This window comes from Arvicola amphibius, chromosome 1 (genome assembly GCF_903992535.2).
Source record: "Arvicola amphibius chromosome 1, mArvAmp1.2, whole genome shotgun sequence".
In the NCBI taxonomy this organism is placed as follows: domain Eukaryota; kingdom Metazoa; phylum Chordata; class Mammalia; order Rodentia; family Cricetidae; genus Arvicola; species Arvicola amphibius.
The window spans coordinates 3,597,063-3,623,228 of record NC_052047.1 but is presented as its reverse complement, the minus strand read 5'-3'; the positions used below and the strand labels follow the sequence as shown (position 1 = coordinate 3,623,228).

Sequence of the window (26,166 nt, the reverse complement as noted above, 5' to 3'; positions counted from 1 at the left end):
TGTACTTCTTTGTAAATTACTATATACTGCAAGAAGAAATTTCACTATTGATGGTTGAGCAATGTTTTGGTCTATAGATATAGCAATGTGTCATTAGAAATAACTGTATATGATGCTTCTTTAGACAAATAATAAGTATGTTTTCCCGTAATCCAGGAACAATCTGGTCTTACGTTCTTGGCCACTTTAGCAATGTCAGATATAAGCTCAATCTCATTTAGTAGACCTTAAACCTATTTTTAAGATGGTCGGTTACAACCAGAGCATCTGTACTATTATTGTGTCAGTATATCTCACAGGCATGATATTGGTGGAGGTCACAGAGTTTGTAGCTGGGAGATATTGATTACTCTTCTTCTCTAGTGGCGTGCAAAGTGCCTTCAAGCACCACAAATGCTAGCAGTGGGGGTGAAGATTCTAATTGGGTACCTGTTTGATTTCTCTATGTTCAATGACATAAGTGAGTGGGGTTTTTAGCAACAGGGTCCTATCACCATCTTATAGATAGCAACTAACAGCCTTTAAAGTAATCTGTGATGTTTAAGAGATCTATAGGAACTACTTAGACCAATGATTCAATATGATGCAGTCCATTACTAGCACTCAAGGTGACTTGTTACTTGGTGACATAAAATATCTTGTTGAGGCATTGTCTCCTCCATTATATTGTGACTCCACTTAAATTATTTTCATATGTGTGTATATTTTAGGGTTCTTCTATTTTGCATGTGGTATTTCACATGGCCTTTAGTGTTTGATGTCTCTCCCCTTATTCCATCCCCTTATTCTGCCTCCCCCATACCCATCCACATTAAATTCTCCTATTCTAATTTTCCAGTTACCTCTTAATAAAACTATACACTTATTTCTTCTTCCTTGGAGGATCCCCTGGCTACCCCTGGTTCCTTACTAGCTAACTAATGTTTGTTGTTATTCAGATTGAAGCACACATGTCTAAAGCTTAAAAGCTAACAACCACATATAAAAGAAAGCATGCACTTTTGTATTTTGTGGTCTGGGCTAACTCAGTCAGAATAATTGCTTCTATGCATTCATTTTCCTGGAAAACCATTTTTTCTTAATAGCTGAACAATGTTCCATTGTGTAAATGCACCAGTTGATGGTGATGGAAGCTGTTCTCAGCTTCAGGAGTTATGAACAGAATAGCAATGAGTGTGGATCAGCAAGTGCCACTGTAGTGCTACGTAGAGCTTTTTGGGTCTATAACCAAAAGCGTTCTAGCTGGAAATGACTGAATGAATGAGTTATGAATATAAATTATAGAAACACAGATAAAGACCTGTGAAGGTTCAAATACAGATGCTACTAAAACATAGTCTATAATCTCTAGGACTGAAAAGGGTCTTGGGATCTAGCAGATCTAGGAGTGCACAAGTATCCCAAGAGGCAGTTTCTACAGTTACTGATGTACAAGGAAGGGCCCCAACATCTGTGTCTCAGCAATGTTCCTCAGGAGAGCCTCTTGCCTAATTCTATTGATGAGATGAACTAACACACAATATTTAATAACATTAATTTGAGCCTAGGATTCTTTTACTTATAATTTAATGTTTTACATTTGTAAGCCTAAAAAGTTAGTCATTCCTGAATTATAGTACAACAGAAAACACATAGAAAAGAGTTTCAATTAGATACTTTACACAAAAGCTCCTTTTGTATATTTGTAATATTATATTTTAAATGACAATTCCATGTATGTATATAATGCATTTCAACCATTCTCACTCATTCCAACCTTTCTGATTCCCCTTCCACCCCCTGCAGGTACCTCTCTCTACAAGTCCCTTCCCCACACTCACATCTTTGGGTTTTATCTTGTGACCCACAGAGTTTAACCAGGGTTGTCTGTGTGACCCTGGATTTTAGACTGTCCACAGAAACCTAGCTAGCTCTCCTGTGAGTATATATGTGAAATCAATGATTGCCTCTCTCCCATAATCTACCAGTAGCCAGTAGTTCAGCAGAATGGGGTATGTTGAGTCTCTCACTGACCCTTGCTGTGCTGATGAGGTACCCAGTCTTGTGCAGGGAGCTGCAGATGTTGTGAGACAGACAATGGTTGCAAGGGCTGTGTCATGCCCACAATATAGCATTTCCAGCCATTCTTCTCATCTTCTGACTCCTGTACTCCTTCCACCCCCCTTCCACACTGTCTAAGCTTTAGAGGGGGTAGTACAGGTGTCCTGATTAGGGTCAAGCACTCAAGTGTCACTTAACTCTGGTCCCTTGAGCATCCATGAGTCTCTGCATTCACCACAGTTCATTACACTGGGAATCTTTCCTGGGTAATGCTGGGTAATGCATGTGTCCATGAGTATAAAGGTAAATATTTAGAAGACAGTTTGGTATCACATTTCTTTAAACAACTGTTGAAAATTCCTCCTACCAGACCTACTAATTTATACTTTATTATGTGGCAATAACTGCACATAGGTAAATGATAAGAGGATAATCGTTATACAAGCTAAGGCCACATGATTCTCCCAGAAGCCCCACGATGAGAGGTCGATGCCCTGGATCATCAGGAATTCTTCTCCAGTACATCTGCAATTCAACACACACAAAAATAATGTCAAAGCTTATTAGTACATTCACTGCTCCTTCCTTTTAGAAACTCTGTTTCAGCACATCATTAAAAACTTCATCTTTATATTTAATTGGTAGTAATACTGATGTATTTAAATTTTTATTATATATTATATCAAGTTAAACTACTTGAATCAGGTACCTTGGTTAATTTCAAAAACCGTTCAAAGAGGCAAAGCTGTCACATCAATTTAAAAGTATACAGGAAGTAGGCTTAGTAAAGTTGGTCGAGTTTAAAGAATCACACTAAGATCCAACTTTGTGGCCTTGAAGGTGTCATTCATTTCTAAATCTACATTGCTGCTCTCTCTTCAAAGGGCAAAGTCATGAATGAAATACTTGTTTCTACCAAAGCAGAAAACCTCAGCTTTCTAAGGACACACACAGACACTCTAAGAGACCAAAGCACTGTGCAATTCTGCTCACTCAGCACATGGTCATGCAAAAGAACAGATCATCAAATTCTAGACCAAGGAACAGAGGAGACTAAAGGTTTTTAACAGAAGTCAGCCGATTGCTATCAGCTCCTGGACTAGGACTAGGACTACATTGACAACAACAGATGCTCCGCTACGGAACATCCCCAGGAGCCCATGGCTACAGACAGTTCAAACCCAGCAGAATGCAGGGGCCCAGACACAGAAAAGCAGCTGCTGCTAAAAGTTCTGGATACACTACGATTACTGCCTCTGTGTCTCCATCCCTGTGAGTCTCCATCCTGTGAGTCTCCACTCCTGTGTGTCTCTATCTCAGTGTATGTCCATCCCTGTTGTCTGCACCCTGTGTTTCTCCATCCTGTGTATCTCCGTCCCCATGTGTCTCTATCCCTGTTGTCTCCATCCCTGTGTGTGTCCATTCCTGAGTATGTCTCCATCTCTGTGAGTCTCTATCTCTGTGTGTCCCTATTCTCTTGTATTTCTTAGGATTTAACAGTTCCCAAACCCACTGAACGGACAGTTTTCTTCTTCCTCTTTTGAGGACAATCCTTTTGTGAGTATGAGGTCTGTGGATGGCTCTGTTGGTTTCATTTTACCCATCCATCCTTTCTGGCAAGAAACTAATAAGGAGTATTAAAAGGATGCCAGACCACACCAGGAGAGAGGAGATGTGGAAAATAAGATATCCCCCATACTTGTATTTTTATCATTATTTCAAACTTAAATTTGGCTTATTATTATTCCTTATTATTTTAACATCCATGAGAGATTTAATGTATCAGCATATTATTCTGTCATTTATATATCAAAATCAAAACAAAAAGAGCAATGTTAGAAACTGAAGATACTATAACTTTAAAATAATACACTTTACTTTACTTTTATTTTAAAAAATCTGTTTGTATTTTAGTCACATTACACAAAAATGAAATTTCCTTCTCAACATGCTGAAATTTGTGTGCTTCATTTACAGGGCATATCCTCTGGTAGGACATTTTACACACACACACACACACACACACACACACACACACACACACCACCCTTTGTTTTCTCGAAGTTCTCTAGAGTGTGAGGCAAAGGAAAGACCCTGAATGCTGCCAGGCAAAGAACTCAGTCCTTTTGGCCCCTGCTGCCGGACATTCTTGGGCTCTGCTCACAGGTACCATAATGTACACATGTGGAAACAGTATGCCCTTGTAAACTATCAGAGCAGCCTATGCCAAACTCAAATATTCTGAAATGTGGATCCCAAACCCACAATCAAGACACCAAAACCATTTTTTTAAAGCCTCAGAGAAAACTTTCAGCACATTATCTATACCATGGAGCAGTAGGAGGGAAACACAGCCATGTGCATTGGTTACAATGACTCTCTAGGGAACCCAAAGAAGACAGAGTTGATCCTGAAAGGATCTGTTTCTCCTTTGAGGTTTGGAGCCTTCTATGTCCCCATGGTGACACTAAACTCAAGCTTACATCACATAGTTGTGACATCTACTGACTTCTGTTGTGTTATTTTCTAGACAGAAGTTTTGTCCTGAGAATTCGTTGTGCAGCAAAGCCTATAAAAAAAAAAAAGAGGGACACAGAAAGGCAAATAGTTTAGTATTTCCATAAGTTTCCACAGAATCAACCATCTATAAATTCAAGTTCAATCTTGACTGCAATTTGCAAAAATATTTTCAAATAAACAACCCCACCAAGTTCAGTCTGCCCAGTAAAGCAGTCTCCTCCCCCACACTCGGGAGACTTAGGATTGAAATGATTAAGTTTCCCAACTACTAAGAGGTGGACTCTCAACTAGATCACCTTAGGCACCTCTTTCTCTGCCTAGACCATAACCAAGTAAGCACTGTAGTTAAAATAATACTATTGCTTAATAGAAATAATAGATTCTTGATTATTTTCATCAAAACCAGTTGTGATTATGGGAGGAAGAAATTCTACTAAGACACACTTTACTGGAGAGAAAACTTGGCAAAACCAGTATAGCTGGGTATCACATTGCTTCTTTCTTTAATTTTTCTGATATAAACTATATTTCGCAGTCCCTGATCCTTTCCTTATTTCCTTATTGGGCATAATTACAACTGTTTGCTTTTTATCGTATCATCTACCTTTCCCCTTTGCTCTGAGGTTTTTCTCACCATTTGTTTCCCTCAAAAAAAAAAAGTGACTATGAAAAATCCCAGATGACTCACTTAAAACTAATAGGATAGTTCCCATCTTCTGCTCCTGGATGGAACATCCTGGGCAGCGACTGATTAAAGATTACAGCTGGGGAAAGGACTTGGTTGGGAATCATTTCAGGTGCTACAGCTGGAGAACCCAAATACAGTGACAGACAGGACAACTTACTGTAAACCCATAATGCGGAATGCTAAAGTGCTGAATCCATGAGAGCCCAGGTATGAGGCTTCCAGAATACAGTGACTGACCTGAGAAAACCTGTGAAGAACAAATCTATGAATAAGAATCAGTCCATTGATTAAGAATTCTAGAGAAGATCCTCCCTCTTCAAGACCCCTTCATCCTTCTGACTGTTTCTTCTTAGATCAGCTCTTTAAAAAGTTCTTCAGTAAACTTTAAACAGAATTTTTAAACAAAATTTCTTTGTGGTTGGTAAAAAAAATGCCCCCCTCCTCTCTGGATGTCAAGTCCTACAATATTATGTTATCTTTAAAATGGCACACAATCTATAAACATTCTTTATACTTTAAATACAACTACCATACATATTTAAAATCCTCTTAACATTCCTTATAATATCTAATTTGTGTAGTTTATACAGCATAATTCAGGGGATGGCAATATTCATAGCAGAAGAATCATTTGTTTTCTATATTTTCAGTATTGATTGATTTAATCTTTGACAATATGACAGGCCAACTGTAGTGACTGCTCTAGTAAAACTGCTACCTCTAGGAACTCAGCTAGAAGAACTCTATCTTGGCTCATTTTATATCACTCAAGCTAAATTCACTGGAGAGTAGGGGACCTCAATTAAGAAAATGTCTCTAGGGAGCACAGCCCTACCTCAACTTGATGTGCTGTGCTTCGTTCAAGCCCATGGGAGGCCAGCCCCTTTCTGAATGGAAATTGAAGAGGAGGGGATGAAAAAGGGGTAAATAAGACTCAGGGAGAAGTAACAGGAGGATAGGAGGGAAGGAAAACAATGGTTGGTATGTAAAATAAATAAAAAATATTAATTAAATAAAATTAAATTAAAAAAGGAAATGTCACTATAAGATCATCTGTAGGTATGTTGTTTTAGAAGAAAGCAGACTGAGTGAGGAATTAGAACAAGCCAGTAAGCAGCACCCTCCATGGACTCTGCATCAACTCCTGCCTACAGGATACTGCTGTTTGAGTTCCTATTCTTGTTTCCTTCAGTGATGAACAGTAATATTGAAGTATAAGCCAAAATAACCATCCACTCCAATTTGCCTTTTGGTCATGGTGTTTCATCACAGCAATAGAAACCTAATGTGGATAAGCACTGGTCATCATATACCCACTTCCACTTCCAAAGATCAGTAAGTCTTGTTACTTATAAGAGTTTGACTCTCTAGTCATGACTTTAGGAGTTTGGATTCAATTAAAATACCACCTTAAAACAACTTCAAGCCTAGAACTGATAATCCACACCATGTGGTAAAGAGAAGCAGAAAGTGCTCAATTCCCCATTTAAAAATGCTACCAAAAGTCAAAATCACAACAGAGATGGCAGAAGGCACTGATGGGGATAAACAAGGGACAGCTCTGAAGTCACATAAAATTTATTCTGTCTGCTCTTAAGCACACTAGAATATGCACAACAATGATGGTGTGTGCATGCATTCAGACTGCACATGACCAAATGCCTGTAAAGAAATACATTTGGCTTCATATCTGGCTTTTAAAGTCCCATATAGAAACTTGATACAATAACCAGTTGTGTTAGTTCCTTTCCTGTGGCTCTGATAAAGCACCATGACAGGCAGAAAAGTTAGAAACTTTCTAAGTAAAAATTGATGATAACATGGGAGGGGGGAGAATGAGAGATACAATCTCATTCATCAAAAAGTAAAAAAAAAAAAAAAAGAGGAGGAATGAGGGATCTTGGAATAAATCTAACCAAATGAAATTTTTGTAAAATAAAAATTTCAAGACACTGGAAAAAAGAAATTAAAGATACTAGATGATAGACAGACAGCCCATCTTTATTGATTTGGAGGATAAAAATTATAAAAATATACATCTACCAAAGGAGATCAACATGTTCAATGCAATCCTCACCAAAATTCCAGTACAACTCTGAGAAATTGAAAAACAATAATAAATTTCACATGGAAGTAAACAAGACCCAGGTTAGAAGAACAATTCTGAATAAAAACAATAAAACTGCCACAGGTATCAACTCCCATTGGTGAAAGAATCCATCTTTTTTTTGTGTGAGGAATAATTCATCTTCTGTTGATAAGAGGCTTTCAGTGGGCCTGTCTACCCATCTGGGAATAAGAGCAAGAGACTCCTGAAAACTTTACCACCCTAAGTGCCCTTCTCTCATAAAGAGGACAACACGTCATTTTCTCTGTTTGGACCATGGTCCCTTTAAAAGGGAAAGGACACATGAGCCTGGGATGTGCTGTGGGATGTCCTTCTGTACACTGTGAATGCTGCACTCATTGTTAATAATAGAGTGGATTGGCATGTAGGCAGGCAGGAAGTATGGGTGGGAAAATTAAACTAAGGAGAGAAGAGAGTTGTGGGGTCAGGCAGATGCCAGCCATCCAACAAGGAAGTAAGCCATGTAAAAAATGAGGTAACAAGCCACCAACCACATGGCTACACATTGAAAAGAATTATGAGTTCATTTAAGTGTAAGAACTAGCTAGTTATAAACCTGAGCTACTTGCCAAGCATTTATAGTTATTATAAGACTCTGAGTTATTATTTGGGAATTGGTGAGTGGAAAAAAACGATCTGTTTAAATATGGTGCCCAATATGAGGCAAGTATATCCACATAAAGCCTGAAAAGGCTTTAAAAAGGATTTTAGATACACAAAAACAAAGTCAAAAACAGCTTCCACAGCTTCCCAGTTGTGTTTCTCATGCAGGCTGTGGTACAAAGATGCCATGGTGTGTGGGCTTGAGCTACAGCATGGCAGATTCCGAGCACAGTACATAGAGGCCTCTCCAAGCCATATAGCACACTGCATGGTGGACTTAGCTTTTTCTCATACAGGCAAAAAGGGCTAAGAAACACTATAAAAACAGACTCAGATAGAAAGGCATTTAAATGCATCACAGTATTTTTGAAAAGTGTGCATGGGCTTAAGAAAAGCAAAAGAGCATATTCATAAAATATATAGTTTAAAAACAAAGTTTTTAAAGAGAGAATAAATTTATATAAAAATAAGTCACATAGACACATAGAGATGGAAAATTACACAGTCTGGATCCTGTATACTATTGTGCTGATTGTGAATTTTTTGAACGCTAACAAGCAAACAGTTGCTGAGAAACATAGGATTGAAAAGATTGATAGAACACACCAGCCAAGACATGTTAAGAATGCCTTAACTTTAAAACAAAAGTCCAAAAATATATTTGTAAAATTGAACTTAAAAGATGCATTGTTTTGGAGAAGGGGTATTTCCATGGGGGAAAAAAAGGGGGTGCTGTGGATTCGTTCCAGATTAAGATGGATCAGGTTTCATCAAGAGAGACATCTTCAATCTTTCCAAGTGATATCTATCAACAAGGTTATATCTGGTCTTCCATGGGCTTGGCCAATATCTCAAATTTTCTCAGGGTTCCATAAGCTTACCAATACCCTTAATCAGGAGGAAGGATTCTAGAGAACTATGCCCAAATTCCCAATATGTTTATGAATGTTTGGTTTCATTTAAAGGTAGTTGGTTATAAATTCTTAATGGTCATAGTCAATCTCTTAAGAAGAATGGGGGATATGATAGAGAAAACATGGGGAAAAGGGGTACATCATTATGATAAAAAGGGGTAGATAATTTAATCTACCTTAATCCACAAAACAACTGTTAATCTCAAAATATTTTACATTGGTATGAATTTTGCTTTGTTGATGCAAATTGAAGGTCAGTTTTGTTATACTGTATCTATATTTCTACTCTTCTTTAAGATATTATGTTTATGCAACTCATATAAAAGTGTAACGTATAATTAAGTAATACAGATTAAGTCAACTATAATAGTTAAATTTATAGTCATGTTAGTTAGGTTTTCTAGGTATACAAAGATATATTTCAGATAGGTAATCATCAAACCTTTAAAAGACCTACAAGAATATAGCATTTAAAATGTTTTAAGAACTTAGACTTGACAGTGAGACACATTTACTCCTGGCAACATCAATTACTTTTATTCTTTTTGTTCTTTCCTTTGTTTATTTTTTACCTTTTTTTCTTTTTTTTCTTTTTTGTTTTTTTTTTTTTTTTTTCGAGACTAAGTTTCTATGTGTAGCTTTGGAGCCTGTCCTGGAATTCATTCTATAGACTGGACTGACTTCAAATTCATAGAGATTTGCCTGACTTTGCCTCCTGAGAACACCAATTACATCTAAAAGGATGATGGACATCAAAAATCCTTATGTCAGAATCAGGGAGATACCATGTAGCTGCTGAAGGAGAAACACACAATCTGCCAGGCAGAACCTTACCAGTAGGCCATAACTTCATGGTGATTCACAGATTATTAGAAATATGTTAATTAACATGTAAAGGTTAGCTAGAAATACACCCAAGCTGTTAGAAAAACAGTGTCGTGATTAATGTAGTTTCTGTGTGATTATTCACGTGTGGGCAGCTGGAATGAGCAAGCAGTCTCCACCAACAACTCTTCTAAAAGGATATGGTAGTAAACTGATTTCTAATGAGTTTCTGTGATATCCATAGATTAGCACATCTCAGATCTTCATCAGAGAAGCTTCCTTTAGTAGCAGTCGGTGATTAACACAGACCCTCCACAGAGAAAAGAGAGGATCCAGGCCTAAATGGGATATCTGGATATCACACACTCCTCCCAAGGATCAAGGGTCATGATGAAGAGAGACTAGAGAGATTATAAGAGCCAGAGTCAGTGGACAACTACAACAAGACAGTGTTTTCCTGTCACAACAGGATAGTGACACATATGAGTGCAGATCAGTTGTGACAGCATGGACATGACCTATACAAGATCAAGACAGACAAAAATCCCTGCTTGGAGGAGAGAGGATGCCATGAACTCCTACCCTTACTTGAGGAGCTATTGGCAGTGATGAATGATGAGAGGGGGAGAGCCAGTTTTCTTTAAGGATGTGACCCTTGAGAGCCTTCCATGCTCCAGTAAATGGCCCTCCACACACGCGGGCCCTCCACACACACACACACACACACGTATGGGCACAGCTAAGTAGACCCAGTGGTTTACAAAATCTAAACAAAGAATGAGACAGGGAAGGGAGAATGGCAAGAGCGACAGGAAATGTAGCAGTTACTTCTCTGCTGCTGAGACACAACACCATGATAAAGGCAGCTTGGAGAAGAGAGAGATCCATGGCCTTGGGTCTCCAGACTGATAAGAGGCCATCTTGGCAGGAAGACAGCAGGCAGAAGGCAAGGAAGTGGGAGACAAAGCTGAATGCTCACATTTTCACATGAAAGGGGGAAGGGGAAGGGGGAAAAGGCTATAAGTATGCAAAGCCTCTTCCCCACCCAGAGACAGACCTTCTCATCAAGAGTTTACCTCCAAATGGTTCCAGAACCTCCCCAACAACACTATCAACTGGGAACCAAGTGTTCAAGTTCCTGAGCCTTAGGGGACATTTCTCACTCAAAATTCCACAGGGAAAGATTTGGGAGGGACAAAACAGCATGGAATTCATCAAAACACTTCATATGCATTTAAGAATATCTCAAATAAAAATTAATAATATATTTATTGAAGATCTACATTCTTGAATAACCATTCATGTATGACCATATAAATAAGAATAAAAACAAAAGTTACCACATTCACAATGACATGTATCTGCTATTGCTAACCTACAACATGCTTTTCTACTAGCAGAAAGAATATGAACATTAACACACTCCATCAATTGTTATATTTACTTGATATGCTTTTTGGGGAAATGTGGAACCTGATTCCATTTGCCAATTGATTTGTTTACATTAAGTGTGCAATTTATGGGTATGAAAAACTAACACTGGGTAATCAATTACAGAAAGATGAGAGGAAGTGTGCTAATTCGGGAGACTCAGTACTTAGGATTCTAGAATCATCCACTATTTCTAACACTTTTCAGAATACAAGTAAACCCTAAGATAGACTCCTCATGCTGAGCAATTACATTGGTCACTGTTGTAGAATACTATTTGAAGATGAATTACATTTGTTTTTGCTGTGGAACATTTGTTTAATGATGCAAGGATGTGTTGCATTTTTTGTATTTGTTTATCTCTGTCAAATTGTGATACTTTGCCTGTCTAAAATACCTGGTTGGTCTGATAAAGAGCTAAACAGCCAATAACTTGTCAGGAAAGGATAGGAGGGGATGGCAGACATAGAGAATAACTGGAAGGAGAAATCTGAGAGCATGGACGAATAAGAAAAGGAGAAGAGGAGGAAGCTAGCGGCCAGCTACGCAGTCCCATACCAGCCATGGAGGAAGAATGAAAGTAAGAACTACAGAAGCAAAAAAAGGGAAAGGCCCAGAGGCAAAAGGTAGAGGGGATAATTTAAAGAAATGGTGGGTGGAGAAAAATCAAGCTCAGGCTGGGCATTTATAAGGAATAATAAGATCCAGTGTAATTTATTTAGGAGCTGGGTGATGGACTGCCAAAAGAGAGAAGAATAAAAAGTAAAAAAAAAAAACAACCAACTACAGATCAGGACCTTTGTTTTCCCTTTAGAAACTACTGAATAAACCAAATCACCTCTGCTGTGGTAAGAACAACAGGCAAGTCTCTCATACCAGCATTTTAAAAAGGCGGCATCTGTCTTGTGCTGGAATCAGCTAATAACACCACAACAAATTAATTCTAATTTATTATGGTTTTGTAATATGATCCCAAGAAATGTCTATTAAAAGAGTTCACTAGAAAGTGCATGTCAACCACATCATAGGACTGACATCAGAGCAGTAGCCACAATGCCTGGGAGGAAAGGTGGCTGCTTCTCTACCACAGACCACAATAAGCTTTAGCATGAGGCCTCGTGTCCCAAGTCCTGATGTATCAAGCATGTACATGTTCAAGAAGAAACACAAAGAAAAATTTTGTCTTTGAAAAACACAATTCACAAACAACCAATCCCCACTGCATCTCTGACCACTATAGCCTTGGCCCTGACTGCCCCTGGAGAGTTGAGTGTCTGGGTTTCTGGCTGGAGGGTCCAATTCTCTGGACCCTAGCCCCTGGAGGCACATTCCATGCCTCACCCCAAACATCAAACACCAGAGACCCTGGAGCAGCCTCCCCATACATGCAACCATCGTCCATGTTCACTGTATTTATGACCCCTGGAGCCTTCACCCTGACTGCACCAGGAGAGGAGCCCCAAGAACCTCATCAGTGATTACAAGAGACGGCCTCCACCTGCACGAGGAGGAAGAGTGACCACCCAAGACACAGGCCCCACCTGCAACAATTGGAGGAAGAGAGAGCCCTTGAAGGAAGAGATGGGTAGGCACCAATATAAGAATACATTCAACAACCATACTAGTGGTAAAAAAAAAAAACCAAAAACACATGAATGTCTTAACCCAGAAGAAGCAGAAGAAAAAATCCTTAAATATAACATTATACAGATGATAGAGACCTTTAAAGAGGAAATAAAAAATTACCTTAAGGAAATGGAGAGAAAAATAAACAAAAATGTAAGAAATCAATAAATCTCTTAGAGAAAACTATGAAAAAAATCAATCAAACAGGTGAAGTAAACAGTTTAAACAGTTCAAGACTTGAAATAGAGACAGTAAAGAAAACACAAACTGAGGGAATTCTGGAAATGGAAATCTGAGCAAACAAACAGAAACTACAGATGCAAGGATAACCAACAGATTACAAGAGATGCAAGAGATAATCTCAGGAGTTGAAGGTACAGTAGAAGAAATAGATTCATCGGTCAAAGACAATGTTAAAGCCAACAAATCCTTAACATGAAACATCCAGGAAATCTGGGACATAATGAAAAGAACAAATCTATGAATAATAGGGATATAAGGGGAAGAACTCACTCAAGATCAAAGGAAATTAAAATATATTCAACAAAATGGTAGAAGAAAACTTTCCCAACCTAAAGAAGGATGTGCCTATGAAGGTACAAGAAACTTACAGAACACCAAATTGACTGGATAAAAAAGTCATTGTATAATAATCAAAGCATTAAACATATAGAATTTTAAAAAGTATTAACAGCTGCAAAGGAAAAAAGCAGACCTATCAGAAGTACACCCGACTTCTCAATGTAAACTCTGAAAGCCAGATATCCTGCACAGATGAGCTGCAGACACTAAAAGACCATGGATACAAGACCAGACTACTATATCCACCAAAGCTCTAAATAACCAAAGAGGGAGAAAACAAGATATTCCATAACATAACCAGATTTAAGCAATACCTATCCACCAATCCAGACTTATAGAGAGTACTAGAAGAAAACCTCCAGCCCAAGGAAATTAATTGCACCCACGGAAACACAGGCAACAGATAACTTCACACCTCACACCAGCAAACCCTAAAGAAGGGAAACACACAAACACTACCTCTGAAAAATAATAGGAATTAATAATCACTGGTCATTAATATCTTTTAATATCAATGGACTCAATTCAACTATAAAAAGACACAGGTTAACAGGGTAAATACAAAAGGAGGATTGATCCTTCTGCTGCATACAATAAATACACCTAAACCTCAAAGACAGATATTACCCCAGAGTAAAGGGTTGGGAAAAATTTCAATCAAATGGACCTATAAAATAAGTGGGTATAGCTATCCTAATATCTAACCAGATAGACTTCAAACTAAAATAAATCAGAGATGGAGAAAGATATTTCATACTCATCACAGGAAAAATTTATCAAGATGAAGTCTCAATTCTGAATATCTATGCCCCAAATACAAGAACACAGACATATGTAAAAGAAACACTACTAAAGTTTAAATCTTATATCAAACCCTACACACTAATAGTAGGAGGCTTCAATAACCAACTCTCACCAATGGATGGGTCTGCTAGACAGAAACTTAACAGAAATAAGAGGACTAACAGCTGTCAGGACTCATTTAGTAGAGATCTATAGAACATTTCATCCAAACACAAAAGAATATATCTTCTTCTTATCACTTCATGGAACCTTCTCTAAAACTGACCACATACTCAGTAACAACACAAACCTCAGCAGATACAAAACAATTAGAATGACCCAATGTATCTTATTGGATCTCCATGGCTTAAAGTTAGAACTAAAAAAACAACACTAATTGCAGAAAAACTATAGACTCATGGAAACTGAACAATGCTCAATTGAATTACCCTTGGGTCAAGGAAGAAATAAAGAAAAAATTAAATACTTCCTAGAATTCAATGAAAATGAATGCACAACATACCCAGCCTCTGGGACACTATGAAAGCAGTGCTAAGTAAAAGTTGATAGCACTAAGTGCCTATATAAAGAAAACAGGGAAATCTCATTCTAGTGAATTAACAGCACACCTGAAAGCTCTAAAATCAAAATAAGCAGACCTACGCAGGAAAAATAGACAATAACAAATAGTCAAATTGATGGCTGAAATCAATAAAATATAAACAAAGAAAACAATTCAAAGAATTAATGAAACAAAAAGTTCATTCTTTGAGAAAATAAACATGACAGACAAATTTTTATCCACACTAACCAAAAGGCAGAGAATATCCAAATTAATAAAATCAGGAAAAAGAGAGACATAAAAACAGATGTTGTGGAATTTTAAAGAATCCTTAGGTCATACTTCAAAACTTGTACTCCACAAAATGGGAAAATACAAAATAAATTGATGGAGGAGAGTTATCTGTCTATGTTACTTTCATTGGTTAATTAATAAAGAAAACTGCCTTGGCCCTTTAAGAGACAGAAAATTAGGTAGGTGGAGTAGACAGAACAGAATTCTGGGAAAGAGAAGGGAGACGCTTCAGGCAGTCTCCATGATTCTCCTCTCTGAGATGGACGCAGGTTAAGATCTCTCCTGGTAAGCCACACCTCGTGGTGCTATATAAATTACTAAATATGGGTTAAAGCAAGATATGAGAATCAACCAATAAGAAGCTACAGATAACGGGCCAGGGGCCAGGCAGTATTTAAATGAATACAGTTTCTGTGTAATTATTTCAGGTGTAAAGCTAGCCAAAGCTAGCCGGCGGCCGGGTGGCAGGACACAGCCCCGCCGCTTCTTTCTACAATAAATGGCAATTTTCTGGCTAGGTGCCACATACAAAAATTAAATAAATACCTGATAAACAATATAAGTAGATACGTAACTCCTAAGGAAATAGAAGCAGTCATTAAAAGTCTCCCTACCAAAAAATTAGGGCCAAGTGGTTTCAGCACAGAATTCTACCAGAACTTCAATGAAGAGCTATTACCTATATTCCTCAAATTGTTCCACATAATAGAAACATAAGTAATATTGCCAAACTTTTTATATAAGGCAACAGTTACCCTGATACCAAAACCACACAAAGACTCATCTAAGAAAGAGAATTAAAGATCAAACTCACTCATGAACGTGGATGCAAAAATACTCAACAAAATACTAACAAACAGAATCCAAGAACACATCAAAAAAATCATCCACCATGATCAAGGTGGTTTCATCCCAGAGATGCAGGGATGGTTCAACATATGAAAATCTGTCAATGTAATCCACCATATAAATAAACAGAAAGAAAAAACAAATGATCATTTTTCTAGATGCTGAAAAAGCCTTTGACAAAATCCAACACCCCTTTATGATAAATGTTTTGCAGAGGTCATTAATACAAAGAACATATCTAAATGCAATATACAGCAAACCAACAGCCAACATCAAATTAAATGGAGAGAAACTCAAAGTAATTCCACTAAAATAAGGAACAAGACAAGGCTGTCCACTATCTCTATATCTATTCAATATAATACTCAAAGTTATTGCTAAAGCAATAAGACAACAAAAGGAGACCAAGGGGATACAAATTGGAAAGAAGAAAATCAAACTTTCGCTACTTGCAGATGATATAATAGTATATAAAATTGTCCCCAAAATTCTACTACAGAACTCCTGCAGCTGATAAACACCTTCAGTAATGTGTCAGGATACAAGATCAAATAAATAATCAATAGTTTTCTATATGCAAATGATAAAAGAGCTGAGAAAGAAATTAGAGAAATATCACCATTCATATTAACCACACAAAAAAATAAACCTTGGGATAACATTAACAAAACAAGTGAAAGATCTACATGACAAGAACTTGAAGAAAGAAATTGAAGAAGACATCAGAAAATGGCAAAATCTCCCATGCTCTTAGATAAGTAGGATCAACACAATAAAAATGCCAATCTTATCGAAAGGAATTTACAGACTCAGTACAATCCTCACCAAAACACCAACACAATTCTTCACAGATCTTGAAAGAACAATATTCAACTTCATATGAAAAAACAAAAACCCAGGATAGCCAAACAATTCTGTACAATAAAGGAACTTCTGGAGGTATCACCATCCCTGACGTCAAGGTCTAATATAGATCTATAGTAATGAAAACAACTTGGTATTGGCATAAAAACAGACAGTGGGACTAATGGAATAGAACTGAAGACCATGATATTAATCCTCACACCTTTGAACACCTGCTTTTGACAAAGAAGCTAACATTATACAATGGAAAAAAGAAAGCATTTTCAACAAAAGGTGCTGGCATAACTGGATGTCAACACATAGAAGAATGCAAATAGATCCATATCTATTTCCATGCACAAAACTCAATTCCAAATGGGTTAAAGACCTCAACATAGATCCAGTCACACTGAACCTTATTGAAGAGAAAGTGGGAAATAGACTTGAATCCATGAGCACAGGAGACCACTTTCTAAATGTAACCCCAGTAGCACAATCACTGAAAGCAACAATTAATAAATGAGACATCCTGAAACTGAGAGGCTTCTGTAAGGCAAATGACACAGTCAACAAAACAAAATGGCAGCCTAAAATGTGGGAAAAGATCTTCACTCACCCCACATCAGATAGAGGTCTGATCTCCAAAATATATTTAAAAAAACACAAGAAACTAGACATCCAAATACCAAACAATACAATACAAAAAATGGGGTGTAGATCTAAATAGAAAATTCTCAATAGAAAAATTGCAAATGGCCAAAAGACACTTAAGAAATTGCTCAGTATCAAAACGACTCTGAGATATTATCTTACACCAGTCAGAATGACTGACATCAAAAACACTGATGATAGCTTATGCTGGAGAGGATGAGAAGTGGAACACTCTTTTATTGTGGGTGAGAGTACAAACTTATACAGTCACCTTAGAAATCAGTACGGCTGTTTCTTAGAAAATCGGGAATCATTCTACCTCAAGACCCAGCAATGCCACTCTTAGGTATATACCCAAAGACATTTGCTCAACCTTATTCATATCAGTATTATTTGTAATAGTCAGAACCTGGAAACAACCTAACTGTCTCTCAACTGAAAAATTGATGAAGAAGATGTGACATATTTACACAATGGAGTACTACTCAGCAGAAAAAAATGACATCCTGAACTTTGCATGTAAATGGATGGAACTATTAAAAAAATCCTGAGTAAGGTAACTGAGACCCCAAAAGACAAACACAGTATGTACTTACTCACAAGTGGATATTATATATAAAGCAAAGGATAACCAGCTTATAGTTCAAAATCCCAAGAGAAGCTAAGTAACAGGAAGAATCCTAAGAGTGACATACGTGGATCCCCCTGGGAAGGGGAAATAGACAAGATCTTCTGAGAAAATTGGGAGCATGGCAGGGGAGAAGAGAGGGCAGAGTGGGACGTGAGAAAGGGAAGAAGGAGAACATTAGGGGATGGGATGGTTGAGTAGAAGGAAGGACAGAGCAGGAGAGCCATGAAAGAGATATCTTGATTGAGGGAGCCATCATAGGGTTAGTATCATGTGGTACTAGGGAAATTCCCAGGAATCCATGACCCCAGCTAAGACTGCAAGCAATAGTGGAGAGGGTACCTGAACTGGCCTTCCCCTGTAACCGGAGTGATTACTACCTAATTGTTATTCTAGAACCTTCATCCAGCAACTGATGTAAGCAGATACAGAGATCCATAGCTAAGCACTGGGTTGAGCTTCTGAAGACCAGTTGAAGAGATGAGCAAAGGAGTCAAGACCATGACAGAGATACCCACAGAAACAGTGGACCTGAGCTAGTGGGAGTTTACTGACTCTGGACTGATAGTGAAGAACCTGCATAGGTCCAAACTAGGCCCTCTGAATGTGGATGACAGCTGTGTGGCTTGGAAAATCTGTGGATCGACTGGCAATGGGACCAGTGTTTATCTCTAGTGTTTGAACTGGCTTAGTGGATCCCATTCTTTTTGGAGGGATACCTTGCACAGTCTAAATATAGGAGGGATGGTCTTGGTCCTACCTCAAAGTGATGTGTCAGACTTTGTTGACTCTGCATGGGAAGCCTTACCCTTTCTGAGGAGTGGATGGGGTGGGGTGGGGGAAGATGGGAGAAGCAGGAGAACAGAAGTGGGAACTGGGATAGGGAAGTATACTGAAAAAGATCTTTTTTAAAAGAGTAAATTAAAAATATATATAAAAGAAAACGCAATTCACACTCACCAGCATGAACACAAAGTAGATGGTCACAAATAGAGTTGGTACAGCCACTGCGTTCTCCCCTGCTTTGAAACACAGTGGCAGCGAGCTGGCCGAGTAAGCCAAGATCATGACGGTAAACATCATAGTGAAGAAACCCTTCACATCTGTGTTTACTCCTTAGAAAGAAAAAAAGTAGGGTCAGTTCATCACCTAAGTCAAGAGATTGTACATATTTCAAACAGTGCTTTAATAATCAATGACACTGGTAACAGTTTCTCGGCCACCCAACTTCTCTGCGTCTCTAACTGTGTCCTGATCATATAGATGCTGGGAACAAAATTTTGGGACTTTGCATGAGCAGCATGTGCTCTTAACCAATGAGCATCTCTCCAACTCCATCACATGGTTTTATTTTTACACCTGACACAAAATATATTTCCATATATTAGCTGCTCTCCTCTATACACAATTATGAGCAGTTTACAGGATCCTGACATGGAGAGTTACAGGCAATACAACTGGCTAAAATTGTATCACATCCTCTCACAGGGTAATCAGCAATGCAACACGTTCATGTTCACATTCCCCTGTGTTCATTATAACTGCAGTAGTAATGAAACTGGGATCAGGGCTGTGCCAGCTAGTTGTTTCGTAAATTTAACATAAGCTAGGGTCATATGGCAAGAGGGAACCTCGCTAAGAAAATGCTTCCTTTAGATTGGCCTGTAGGCAAGCCTGTGGGGATATTTTCTTGATGGATGATTTAGTGGGAAGTCTTAGACAACTGTGGATGATGCCATCTCTGGGCAGGAGGTCCTGGGTTCTATAAGAAGGCAGGCTGGGGAAGCCATTAGGAGCCAGTAAGCAGCACTCCTCCATGGACTCTGCTTCACTCCCTGCCCCCAGGCTCCTGCCCTGAGTTCCCATCCTGACTTTCCTTCTTAAAGTACATTGAACTGTAAAATGAAATAAACCCTTTCCTCCACAAGTTGATTCTGGTCATGGTGTTTGTCACAGCTCTAGAAACCTATCCAAGGCAAGGGTTAAACAACCATGCAGTGATTTTAATATTGAGAGGATGGGAGGGTGCCTGCAACTTTAGTTTTCCTAGAAAATCCCCATATAACTGCTTTGGAGGAAGGAGATGGGTTCCAAAACTGATTTGTAATCTTTATGGTGCTAATGTTATAAGACATATATAGTCCTGTGTTTTATAACAGTCACAAGGACACAGAGTCTGGGGGAGCTGAGTTCAATGCCTAATTGTTTTCAAAGTTAATGTTATGATTATCAATGTGGGTATGGTACACATGTGTATGTGGGTATGGTACACATGTGTGTATGGGTATGAATGTGGTATGATGTGCATGAGTCATGGTGTGCATGTGCCATGGTGTACATGTGCCATGGTGTGCATGTGCCGTGGTGTGCATGTGCCATGGTGTGCATGTGCCGTGGTGTGCATGTGCCATGGTGTGCATGTGCCATGGTGTGCATGTGCCATGGTGTGCATGTGCCATGGTGTGCATGAGCCATGTGTGCAGGTGGAGTTTAAGGACAACTTTCTGGAGTGATTCTCTTTTCCATTGTGATTCTGAGGATGAAATTCAGGTTGTCTGGCTTACAGAACAAGTAATATGTCCATGGCCTAAATGACTGGCTGTGAATGGTAAATCTGTTATAAAACAAAGTCTAAGCTTTATTAGTGCTTCTCTCTCTCTCTCTCTCTCTCTCTCTCTCTCTCTCTCTCTCTCTCTCTCTCTCTCTCTCTGTGTGTGTGTGTGTGTGTGTGTGTGTGTGTGTGTGTGTGTGTGAAAAGTATGTAAACTCTCAGCACTTAGTCTAGGATAAAGTTTAACCATAATGCACAAATGAATCGTTACACATATTTCAAATAACATTTATATTATTTAATTTCAACAAACCTCAAATTCAGTATCCTCTTTATTTGTAAGATTGGGTAGCATAATACACTGTATGCATTTAAGTTCTTTTATATACACACATATATGTATGAGATATTATCCTCATTTCTATATTTTATATGCATATACAGAGACATATGCAGAAACACAGAGAAAATATACAGCTGAGCTAAGAAAATGGCTCACTGATTAAAAGCATGTGCTATTATTGCAGAGGCCCTGGATTCTGTTTCCAGCACCTACACAGTGGCTCACATTCTGTAACTACAGTTCCAGGGGATCTGATGTCCTCTTCTGGCCTCCCAGGCACTGCACTACATACACTCAGTGCACACACAGGACAGATACACAGACAGACAGACACACACACACACATACACACACAATCAGGCAAATACACAAATAAAGAAAAATAAACATTTTATAATACACATGGATAGATATCTAAAATTGATCTTGCTCCACTAACACTGTCTCAAATGTGTATGCTATTTCCACACTCATTATAATGCACAGAATCTCTAGTAACAGCACAGTTTCATAAACATCTCTTGTAGTGTTTTGTGAACAAGTCTTGAAGAATTTCTTCACGCTGAACTCCTGCTTTGATGGCACACAGTGGAGTTGAGCTTTTCTACTTCTGCTCATCTACTTTAGACTCGCCACAGCTGTACAAACTAAAACACGCTCCCCCAAGAGTAAAGACACATTCTCTTGCTTTGTCACTTACCTGCTATGCTGAATACTATAACAGTAAATATAATACTTGGCAATAACCTCCTGGGCACCAGCTCAGCCAACAATTTCCCAAGAAAATATGATAGCACTCTGTAGTATCCTCTGGTATGCTCATGCCTACAGAGACAAAGATCACGTTATACATCTTTAGATTAGTCCAGAAGGCACAGGGGAGATGCTGACTACACTGACTTCTGCTACCACAGGCAGCCTGAAAGGACACTGTCCTCTTTACTCCATGCTGACTCCCACACATGCCCCCATCTTAGGGACCAGCCCTCTAGGTCAACAGCCTTATGACATTCTCACTACTGTTCGCCCCACCAGAGAACTCTTCTCTCTTTTGTCCACTCTGGGCACACAACAGCCCCTCCAGGGAAACAGCTCAATGTGCCCACTCTCTTCAGAGTCTCTGCCCCTCTTAAGCTGGTTCCCTGAGGAGCAGCTCATTCATACCTCACCTCAGACAGTGGTCATGGAGACTTCTGTCCTTCCAGTTCTTATGAAGAAGGTGACACTGTCACTCCGAGGTCACAGTGCAGCTTCAGGACACCACATCCTTCTCTTCCGCTACCCTCACGTTAGGACAGATGTATTCCTCCAATAATCTCTCTTTACAACCGTGAATCACTACCAGATGCCAAACGTAACCCTTCCCCTTCCTGGTTCTTCCAAATCCCCAAGCTTTTACCCTTCAGATGCCTTCAGTATATCTGATTTTTTTTTTGATACATGCTCACCATGCAGACCTGCATTAAATTCTATATGTACCCAAGAATGACCAACTTCTTATTTCTACCCAGCCCCAAATGCTGGGATTACAGAAATACAGCCATGCTTGGGGTTTTGTGATACTGTGACTCTAACACAGGATTTCATGCACACAAAGTCAGCGCTCTACCAGCTGAGCAAGACCCTCATCTCCTCTCTGATGACTCCTTTCCATGGCGTGCACTTGGGACCATACCTATCTTGGCCATCTTTGAGAGCAGGGAATCCTAAGCACAGGCTATCAGGAAAAGGTGCTTCGATGCTTGAAAACACGGGACATAAACAGCTCTTTCATATGCAGCTGCTGCCTGGCTCTTTCCAGCCCTGCATCACGAGGACCCTGATTCTTGTGCAGCTGTGTCCCTCCAGCTCCAATGTGCTGCTTAACCCACTACACTTAAGCTCTATGAAATCCCTGATATCCTTCTTTGGGGGCATCATGAATATCCTGTGATTTTCATCAGTTCCTTACTACTGTGTTGTCTGAAGCAATGAGATCTAGTGGTCTCACCTCAATTTTTAAATTTTTCTCTGAGTATCAGAACCCTCTATTCTTGATTTTCCATCAATTTTTCATTTAATATTATTAATCTCTTTACACACTTCAAAAATCATGATACCACGTGATAAACACAAAATTTCATAATTTGTTTATTTTCAACTAAATAAGAAAAGGGGAAATTACTGATTATTCATGAGATAACATTCTAGGCCCAACAATGAATGTAATTAATTTGATTGCTATCCCCTGATACCTGCTTCTGGAGCAGGGGCTACTCACAAAAAGCGATTCCTGTCAATCACAAAGAGCTCCCCGGCAGACACACTTGTAATACACTGGAAGATTGTGAGCAAGAAGAGCAGGCTGGCTCTGCCAGGAGAGAATGGAGACAAAAGCAACAGTAAATTCAACATTAGGATGAGTTCTTTCCAGTATACCTTTACACCTTGTTCTGTAGATTAAATCATAACATTAGACAGATCTTTTCTGATGGCTTCACAGTAAAGAGTATACGCTGCTCTTACAAAGGACTCGGGTTTGGTTGGCAGCACCCACATGGCCGATCACAGTCATCTGTCATTCGAGTTCAAGGGGATTCCGTGCCAGCTAGTTTTATGTCAACTTGACACAAGCTAGGCTAGTCTGAAAGGAGGGAACCTCAATTGAGAAAATGCCTCCATAAGATCCAGCTATAAGTCATTTTCTTAATTACTGATGGGAGGGGGAGGGCCCATCCCATTGTGGGTGGTACTTCCCTGAGGTTCTCAGAAGGCAGGCCGAGCAATACAGTAAGCAGGACCATTGTGGCCTCTGCAGATCCCTGCCTAGTTGGGTTCCTCCTGTCCTGGCTTCCTTCAGTGATGGACAACAATGTGGGAATGTTGGCTGAATAAACCCTTTCCTCCCCAATTGCCTTTCGTCATGTGTTTATTCACAACAGTAATAACCCAAACTTAGAATACGATGCTTCTTTCTGATAGCAACAGATCTCAGGGCACACACATGGTACAGGCATAGATGTAGGAAAACACTCATGCACATAAAAATAAAATAAGTATTTTAAAAAGAAACAAGGAAAATGTAGAACTGTTCTGGTTTAAAAGGTCAGGAAGAATGAGTCCATGAGTTAGTCTCCTCTGTCTCCATAACAGTAGCTATTAGTGGAAGTTTGTCCTCTAAAACCCAACAATTTGATAATGGCCCTTAATGTAACAATACCAGAGTATGCAATTTAGGGGTTAACTGGCTGTAGATGAAATCATGAGAGTGGAGCCCCAGGATGTCATCTGGGTCTCATCACCTCATCATGGGAAGAAACAGCATTGCAATGTCTGCCACGAGAGGGAAGGTGGCCTGACAGGAAGAGCCTGTGAGGGAATCCTTACCTCAGACTCTCACACTGCACTGTGGAGACACATTGCTTTTAAATCCACTGAATCTGTGGCATTTACTCATGGAAGCCCAACCCAACTTCAATTTAACTAAAAAAGAATTGTAAGCATCGTGCTAATAAAGAGAGAAACCTAAAAATAAATAAAGTTCCAAGGAGTTCTCATACTCAGTTGGCTGCATTAATTTACAGAAGAGTAAGAGGGAAAATATGAAACAGTGGAGAAATCCCCACTCAGCGGCTTACTACAGACACGACCTGTAGAAACATCTTTAAAGCCCTAATGATCATCTCTAAAATAGGCCAACCAACTTCCTATGGTTTCCAAAGAGCTCAAAAAAGGGATCCAGTCATGCTTATTTATAAAGAAATAATGTTTGATCATGTGATAGGGGATGGTAAGCAGGAGGAGGGGGAGCAAAAGCCCTTCTGCAGTTACCTGTTTTCTGGACACACACGTCAGGTTCCTCTAAGACAGATGGCATGATTGGGTCCTAACAGCCTGCTGCACATTTTCAACTGAAGTCAGAGGTCAGTGACTTTATATCTAGATACACAGTGGTGGTTAGATATCAGAGCGAGTGAGGTGGACCTTATTAGAGACAAGCTTCCTTCTACATCAAAGAAAAGTCCATTTTACAATCTACAAAAGGCCAGATTAAAGGAAGAGGATAGAAAAGAAAAAGACAAGCTAAGAATGGGTAAGACTCTGAGAAGAGCAGAAAACAAGACCTCCAAACCCCTGGAATTTGAGGGACAGAAGCATGAGGATCGCTGCAGACTGAGGCCAGCCTGGGCTACATGACAAGTTCTGGGCGTGTCTGGTCATAACTGTGACCCTATTTCAAAGGTCCAAACATAGAGCAGAGGACCTGAGCACCACGTGACCAAACAATACAGTGGGGAACTTGGGCACCCAGTCACCAGAGAAGAGAACCTGGAACTAAAGCCAGCCTGGGCTACATGACAAATTCTTGACCTGTCAGGTCAGAAATGTGGACCACACTCAAAGGACCAAACAACAGCAGAGGACCTGACGAGAGCACTCCATGGCCAACCATAGAGTGGAGGACCTGAGTTTCTGCTCTTCTCCTAATGAGCCAGTCTTGCTTCCAAAGCTTCACTCTACAAAATGCACAACTTTCTCTCTCTCCACTCTTCCATTCCCACACACACCCATTCCCTGGTGCTCACAGAATTCTCCCTCTCTGTCTCCAACAAACTGTCATCGAGGTCCATCTGTCCTAGTTTCCTATGTTTTCATCAACAAAACCAAGATCTTAGAAAAGGAACCTTGTGACCTTGGCAATCCTTAACCATATACACCGCATAAGCTTTCTAATCTGTCTTTTTAGGGATTATAATTGTAGACTGACAGCCTACAATTACACATTTAGGTATAAAACTAATATGATTCATGAACAATTTTGTAATATAATTCTATCAAACTAAATTAGGTGATGTCCATCACTACAAATATGCATCATTTTCATGGTAGCACATTATAGAAATATATTCTCAGAAACTTTAAAAGGTGTATTAGGCCTATGATTTGGCAACTCTAACTTTCTACCTTAAAGAGAAAAAGTCCAGGGCTCAAACAGATGGACTTGCACACTCAGCAGCATGGTTCATAGCAACCTAAGGTGAGAGCAAAGCACATTTCCAGCCACAATGAATAGGAAGCAGCACAGCATATACACACAATGGGATGTTATTCTACCTAACAGAACCCAAGGAATCTTCACATATGCCACACTTTGATGAGCCCTGAGGACATTACACCAGTGGAAACAAGCCAGCCAAAACAAATACAAACAACACCAAAACACAGACACTTGTGTGACTTCAATTTAGGGTTCCCACGTTAGACATATTCAGTGACAGAAAGAATGGTTGATGCCAGAAATCATGAGTGGGTGGTATGGGGAGTC

The 26,166-nt window shown here is 39.2% G+C and overlaps 1 protein-coding gene across 2 annotated transcripts in view; it reads right to left on the bottom strand.

Annotated features, from left to right (window-relative positions):
- Positions 1 to 1,549: 1,549 nt before the first annotated feature.
- LOC119826990 (ATP-binding cassette sub-family G member 3-like) overlaps positions 1,550 to 26,166 on the bottom strand; it is a 53,092-nt gene continuing 28,475 nt past the window's right edge. For both annotated transcript variants that reach the window (XM_038348439.2, XM_038348440.2), the window contains 6 exons: positions 23,122 to 23,211; positions 21,562 to 21,686; positions 18,928 to 19,082; positions 5,406 to 5,495; positions 4,524 to 4,609; positions 1,550 to 2,565 (listed from right to left, as the gene is read on the bottom strand). In XM_038348439.2, the coding sequence (XP_038204367.1) occupies positions 2,421 to 2,565; positions 4,524 to 4,609; positions 5,406 to 5,495; positions 18,928 to 19,082; positions 21,562 to 21,686; positions 23,122 to 23,211 (691 nt within the window). In that variant the 3' untranslated portion in view covers positions 1,550 to 2,420. The remainder of the gene's footprint in view (positions 2,566 to 4,523; positions 4,610 to 5,405; positions 5,496 to 18,927; positions 19,083 to 21,561; positions 21,687 to 23,121; positions 23,212 to 26,166) is intronic.